Below are 6,885 nucleotides of genomic sequence, written 5' to 3'. Positions count from 1 at the left end.
AGGGAGGGAGGGAGGGAGGGAGGGAGGAGAAACAAGACAGAGACTCACAGGCTGAGACAACGGCCCCCCATGTCTGCGCATGCCCTGGGCCTAGGCCAGCCCCGTGATCCGTGCTGTGGCCCAGCAGGTCTCTGCTGATGCCCAGGGCTCAGCCATTGCCTGGCTTTGCTGCCTGGCATGGGTCAGTGACGCTGCTTTCAGCCTGCTGCTCTTGAGGAGCACTGTGCACCCCTGGGGGGGACAGATGGGGGTGGGGGATGGTCCCCCACAGACAACATCTCATCCCTGTGTGCCTGCAGGCGAGGGGCTCAGAGTCCAAGGTCCCAGGGGTCCCCTTGCTCCATCTCCTAGGACTGCACCCAAGTGTCCAGACTGGGGGCATGGGCCAGTGGGGATGACCCAGACGACTGGATGTGACCCCCGCCCCACCCAGCCCTGGAAGGCCTGCATTCAGGGTACAACAGAGGAATCAAAGTATATTGCACCTCCACGGCCTAGCGCAGAGGGGGTAGTGCCTCGGAGTGCGGGCAGCAGGCGGGACACAGGGGAAGAGTTTCCTCTCCCTCCAGCCAGCTGGGCGGGAAATGCCAGGCAGGGCAAAATGAGGGAGAAAAGGAGAGAAGGGGACAGAGAGAGGGAGGGAGACATCTGGGTCCGCTGAGCGCCCAGAGAGCTTCGGCTTGTGCCACTGACTAGAAAGCCCCACTTCCCAGGATGCTCTGTTCCTGCCTGCTTTCCCCATGTCACAGAGTCCCCCAGGGGACACGGAGGAGAGTCACTTGGAGCTCAGAGCTCCAGCCGGGGTGTAAGAGCTGCCAGGCTGGAAGGCGCTTCTGGCAGCAAGTGGGGAAAAGAACGGGTGAGCCACTGACGGGACAGCCAGCCGCCACACGCCAGGTGGCAGAGCCACCACCAGAGCCCAGCCTGCTTACCCGGCCACCCTTCTCTCCATTGGCGCCAGGGAATCCCGGGAATCCAACGGAGCCCTGAAAGAGAAGGAGTGGGCGTGAGCGCCGGCCCCACGAGTAGGCACGCTGCTGCCGCCTCCCCCACACCCCCCTCACTTACCCACCTGCCCGCCTGGGTGCAGCCATCCACCCCGCCACCTACCCGGCGCCACATCCACACATTTACCCACCTGCTCACCATCTACACACTTGTCCACCCACCCACCCAACTTTCCATCTATACCTGTGTTATAGCCATCCACCCCACCACTCACCCATTCACTCACGTACCCATGTACCACTCGTCGCCCATCCACCCACCCACGCACCCACCTATCCACCAACCCACGTACTTGCCACCAATCCACCCTCCCAATCACCAGCCCACTCATCTACTCACCTATCCATCCATCCACCCACTCATTCAACACCCTTCCGCTTATCAACTCAATAACTAATTCCTGGGCGTTTAGACTCCAATTCTAAAAGCCCTAACGCGCTCCTCCCAACCCACTCTACACGCTCCCCACACACCCAGGCTGTAATGCACTGCTGGTATCTGGTGGGGAAAGGGACCCGCTGTGCTCAGGTGGCCTGGGGACTCGGCACCTCAGATGTCCGTTGCCAGGCCCACAGCCAGGTGTGTGATCTTCCCCCAGCGTCTCTAACTAAAGAGCGGCAGCTCGCAGAGTCGGAAAGAGACGCCAAGCTACGCACAGGCTGAGGGACCTAAAAGCCGCTCAACCCCAAGAGTCTTCAGGACAGTCTGGCAACAGGGGACCTAAGGACTCGGCTGGCGGACATCCAGACTCCTGCTGCGAGCACGAAGCAAGGGGACAGCGAGCCTCGGCCAGCCAGGGCTGCTGCTCACTCCTCTAGGCGGCTCCACCCTCTGGCAGCGGGCTTGTCCCAGGAAGAGGCTGCAGCGCGCAGGCGTCCCAGGGAGCCGACTGGCCTGCGCGCTCCCAGGCCCACCTGCCCCCTCCAGGTTGGAGCCTGGGCCAAAGAAACCCAGTGCCAAGGGCGCAAAGCTCTGCCCGGAAACGCGACAGCATATGGGACAGCCAAGGGCCGCTCTGACCACTGAGGACACACGGGCAGTTGCAAAGTTCCACTTTCCCCTTCCAAAAGCCACCTGAATGTGAGCCCTATCCCATCCTTTCTTCTTTTCTCTCCTCTCCAAAGCGATTAGTATTTAAAAAGGGAAAATGTGCCCCATTCATGCAACACTGGGGTGGAGGACGCCCCCAGGGGTGGCATCACGGCCACTTCCAAGGCCCTGTACCAGGCCCGAGCCTGCCTCTGCTCCCCAGCCAGCCCCGCTCCTGCAGGCTGGAGCATCCACACAGGGGAAGGACATGCTAGGGAGGGAAGGGGGCGCTTCCCACACACTCCCTCGGTCAGCAGCGCAGCGCAGGGCGGGGCAGGGCAGGGCTCCAGCCCTAGAAGGCAGCAGAAGGGAGGAGCGCCACCTGACGTGGGCAGGGCTGCTCTGAAGCTAACTAGGTCTCCAGTGCCGACAACCGGTTATTGTTTAAGGAAGACCCATGAATAATAAAATGTGAGGTTTGAAAAAAAAGAATGTTTTCAGCGATCCCCAAAGCCTTCAGGAGCTGTTTCATTTAAACCTCGACATGATTGCAGGCAAGAAAAGCTTCAGCTCTTTGTTCAGCTCTGTCTCGAGCAAATACCCAGCCCGTCTCTGGAGTGCGGCAGGGCCGAGATGGCTCCCGGAGCACTGGGTGCAGCCAAACTTGGGGCAGAGCCACTGCAGGCCCCCGGCCCAGGCTGCCCGCTCCGGGCGCAGCGTTGGTCCACCTTTGAAGCCTCCCCTCACTACCAAATGTACTGCCAGACTCGGCCAAATAAACATAAAAGCCACGCTGGAGACTAGAAGTCAGAGCGACCGCGTCTCTCTGTGCCACAGAAGTCACCCAAGGACAGACTGGAAGCGACTGCGCCGGGGTGGGGAGTCACGGTGCGTGCCAGCACCCACCATGGCTTACGTTACCTTCGGCCCTTGTCTTCCTGGGTACCCGGGCAAGCCTGGGACTCCGAGTTTGCCCTTGAGAAAGGAGAAGAGACTGTGTCACAGCGCAAGGGTGGCGTTTCTCCAAAATCCCTGGAGGGAGGCTACAGGGTAGTCACCACCCCAAGGCCTGCCTGTCTCTCCAGGACAGAGGCTCTAAGCCCTCCCAAGCCAGACGCCTGGTGCTCCCTGCTCTGATGGAGATTCAAAGGCCCTGTGAGAAGGGACAGCACTGCAGGTCTTGACAGCCCCATCAGTGTGCGCTGTCCCCAGCCTCTCCGAGGAGTCCTGGCCGTAGGGGCCCATGAGGCAGCAAGCTTAGGCCACTTCCTGAGTCCACTAGACAGGGCTGGGGGCCGGGAGCTGGACTGGCCTGGGGTGCAGAGTGGTGTCTCCCCACAGTGGGCAGAACAGGCCAGGCCGGAGAGACCACCTGCAGAGGGCCCCCCTCCCCAGACCATGCTGTCTGGCTGGGATGGGGACTGTACCACCTTCGATGTCAAGTAAGGACAGTCAAGGACAGAGGAGCCCATGTGTGGCTGCTGCAGCTTGGGGACCCAAGCCTTGGGGACACCTTGGGGAAAGTGCTGTCCTGCATGGGAGAGAGCTCAGGAGGCAAAACTCTGAGCAGTGAAGCCCGTGGCCCAGAGGAAACAGGTCCACACCCGGGCCAGCCCCACCAGCAGCCAGGGAGCCTGAGGCCCCAGGAAAGGCCGCTCGAGGTCTTAGATGGTGGCTGGGAATCTGCTGTCACCAACCTTCTCCCCAGGGGGGCCCAGGGGACCCGGATCTCCGTTGGGACCGCCACGGCCCTTCGGGCCTTCAGGGCCATCTTCACCTCTGGGGCCAGGAGGGCCAATCTCCCCCTGTAACGAGAGAAGAGGAGCTGAGGGGAGCCCCACAGGCTCCGCTGACAACACTCCACTGCCAGGGGCGACAGGCTCCACACCCTGATGCCACAGGGCCGTGTGGGCTCCGGAGCCAAGTGGCAGCACCAGGGCCTCTCGTGGGAGCCCCCAGCTCACAGGGAACTGATGGGCGCCACGCTGTCCCTCTGCAGTGACTGAGAACACTGTCCCCAGGCTGCTGGCTCCTCCTCCCAATGACCTTCCTAGTCCAGGGCCTGGGCCAAAGCAACCCTGTGCAGCGGGCACGGCCCTGCGTTGCCCCCTCTCTGAACACGCAGGACGGATAGGGAAGCTCAAGATGGACCACAGTTACCTGGGTACCACTGGCACCCAAGAGACCCGAGAATGCATGCCAGAGAAGGCAGCTTAAATGCCACCTCATCCAGTGTCCCCAAGCTGCAGGTGCCCCCACCCCAACCAGAAGGGTCCCGGGGGCTGCGGGGTCAGAGGCTGCACCGTGGTGGGCTTGGGCCTGTGGCCTGCCGTGAGGCCCCTGTGGCCACCAGTTCTCAGAGCAGCTATAGAACAGCTGGGGGGCGCCTTAAGAAGGTACAGCGCACGGCCAGTGACTCCCAAGCCTCTGGCCCTGTGGGGGAGCGCTTCCCATCCCCAGGAAGGGCATCAGGCTCTGCCCCAGGGCTGGGGGCCCGACCCTGCTCTGCCGTGTCCTTGCCCAGGCACCGGGACAGGAGTGTCCCTCATGTGAACTCCCCAGGCTGCACCTGGCCACACGAGCCCTAATGTGTGTATTGAGCTGCATAATGGGAAGGGAGGCAAGGGGCGTCCACCATGGAGCCGCTGAGGCCCAGGGAGGGAGGGAGGGAGGGAGGGTGCGGCTGCCTGCAGCCGCCAGCCAGAACCAGAGACAGCCTCCACTGGCCTCCTCTGACAGACATGAAGAGCAGAAGAGGTGTCTCCTGCCCGCTTTGGAGATGGAAATCTCAGCAGCGGCTGGACGGCGGGCCTGCCTCGGCAGACAGGTGTCATCCAGGTGTGTACACAGCTACCGGCTGGCTGTGCCACCTGGGGAGGGGAGGCAGCACCTGCCTCTGCCCCGTTCCTGAGCTGGGAAACTTCATCACTGTCTCTCCTGTTTCCAGGACAATGCAGCCGTCCACAGGTCTCTAATGGGGACAGCTCTGTGAGCGGCCACGCACTCTGGTGTTGAGGTTTGCTATTCACCAGGAGACAGCCTCCTGCTGAGCTTCTCCCTAGAGGCAACTGGAGTGCGAAGTGGAGACCAGGGCGATGCAGGGCTCAGGCAGACCTGGTGTGCCCAGGCAGGGGCCCTAGGACCTGCTAGGGAAGTGTGGCCCTGGATGTCACAGACCTGTCATTCCCAGCAGCCTTCCTGGTCGTGAGGGTCAAGTGAAGCACTCTATACCCAGTCCCAGCCAGAAAATAATGAGTCCCCGCTGACCCACGTGTGACAGACCACGGCTGGCCTTGTACCCCTGCCCGCCCTGCCCACACCAGGATTCCTGCAGAGGTAGGGCCTCCCTTCTGAGAGGTGGCTCTGTGCTCCAACAGCCTGGCCCCACTGGTGGCACCCGAGCCACCTGCCTGTCCCAGCCCAAGCCCAAGCCCGGAGTACTCACCCGATCGCCCTTGATGCCCATGTCGCCTTTGAACCCAGGGAAGCCATCTTCACCCTGAATGGGGAAAGCTTGCCTGGGTCCACAGAACAGAACCTGCATCGCCCCCATGCGGACCTGCACCCGTACCAGACGGACAGGCGGGCTGGCGCCCCACCCCTTGTGACACCTGACCCCAGCTCAGTGGCCTGGGTGGCTTCTGGGCCTGGTCCGAATGGGACCCCCACACTCGGTCACGCAAGGCCCACACAGCAGAAAGGGACAGATCTCACCTTCTCGCCCTTGGTGCCCTTCAGCCCGCGGATACCGTCCGCCCCCTGTGCAGGCAGGAAGAGAAGGTGGAGGTCACCGAGGCGCGCCTAGCTGGGCCAGGGGAGGGCACGGGGCTCTGGGGCAGAGGCAGTGCAGCCTGGGCAGCCGCCTGCCCTGGGACGGGTTTCCAGTCAGGACGACCAGGTCTCCTGTCCCCAGGCCCAGCTCGGTGCAAATGCCCCAGCTCATGCCTGGCCCCGGCCCTCAGCTCCAGACCCGCTGTTAGAGGCCAGTGCTGCCTCCCACACTGCGTCCCACCCGGCCCTCCCTCAGGGCTCTGCGAATGGACAAGGACCCGGGCTGGGAGGTTTGTTCATCTGGAAAGCAGGCTGGTGAGGCTTTAACCTCCTTCCCATGCCGGGAGGGAAAGACCCTCGGAGCCAGCTGCATAGCGTCAGCACAAGCCGGCACTGAAGCACGCTGCGCCAGCGCATTGTTGTGTCATCGTGGACAGCGAGTCCTAACGCCGATTAGTGACATAAACAGTATCTTGGACAGCTACCTCTCCTCCCTGGGAAGCGTGACATTAGGGCAGGGCCTGCCAATGCTCTGCAACACCATGCCAGGCCCAGAACCTGGGCCAGCACAGGTGACTCCCTGGAACACAGCCGGCTGACAAGCTAGGGCTGCTGCTGCCTGCCCGGCGTGGCACGGGGGCTGCCTGCTGCCCTCTGGTGGCCGGAACACAGCACAGCCAGTGCTGTGGTTCTGAGCAGCTTCCCTAGGGCTGGGGCACAGGGGCCTCTCGGCTTGGGGCGTGGTGTGGCCTTCCTGGCTCACAATGTCTGGAGCGGCAGCTGCTGTAACTCTGGAAGCACAAGGCTCCATCGTAGGCTGGGGGCCCAGTGTGGAACCCAGACACCCCTCCGAAGGGCAAGGCAGGGAGAGCCCAAGGAAAGGGGAGCGGTCGGGGCACTGCCGGGTGACTCTGGCGCTGAGGCGAGCTGGGGGAGTGCTCAACAGGCTGATGCCCCAGGTCCAGCAGCAGAAGAAAAAGAGGTAGGGCCTGGGCCACAAGAGGGGAGCCTTGCAAAGGCACAGAGTCCCCCAGGAAGCCCAAGGGCCTGGGCCACCAGAGGGGAGCCTTGCAAAGG

General features: G+C 62.8%; 1 protein-coding gene across 3 annotated transcripts in view; it reads right to left on the bottom strand.

Moving 5' to 3' along the window:
* Col5a1 (collagen type V alpha 1 chain) overlaps positions 1–6,885 on the bottom strand; it is a 119,597-nt gene that overhangs the window by 36,263 nt on the left and 76,449 nt on the right. For all 3 annotated transcript variants that reach the window (XR_002817924.1, XM_004640415.2, XM_023700506.1), the window contains exons 28-32: positions 5,752–5,796; positions 5,483–5,536; positions 3,735–3,842; positions 2,959–3,012; positions 933–986 (exon numbers count right to left, since the gene is read on the bottom strand). Coding sequence is in view for 2 of the 3 variants with exons in the window: in XM_004640415.2 (XP_004640472.1) it covers positions 933–986; positions 2,959–3,012; positions 3,735–3,842; positions 5,483–5,536; positions 5,752–5,796 (315 nt within the window). In the remaining variant the exon portion in view is untranslated. The remainder of the gene's footprint in view (positions 1–932; positions 987–2,958; positions 3,013–3,734; positions 3,843–5,482; positions 5,537–5,751; positions 5,797–6,885) is intronic.

The sequence above is a fragment of the Octodon degus genome, unplaced genomic scaffold, assembly GCF_000260255.1.
Source record: "Octodon degus isolate 3935 unplaced genomic scaffold, OctDeg1.0 scaffold00123, whole genome shotgun sequence".
NCBI lineage: Eukaryota > Metazoa > Chordata > Mammalia > Rodentia > Octodontidae > Octodon > Octodon degus.
The sequence above is the reverse complement of the archived record's forward strand: the minus strand, read 5'-3'. Positions and strand labels throughout refer to the sequence as shown.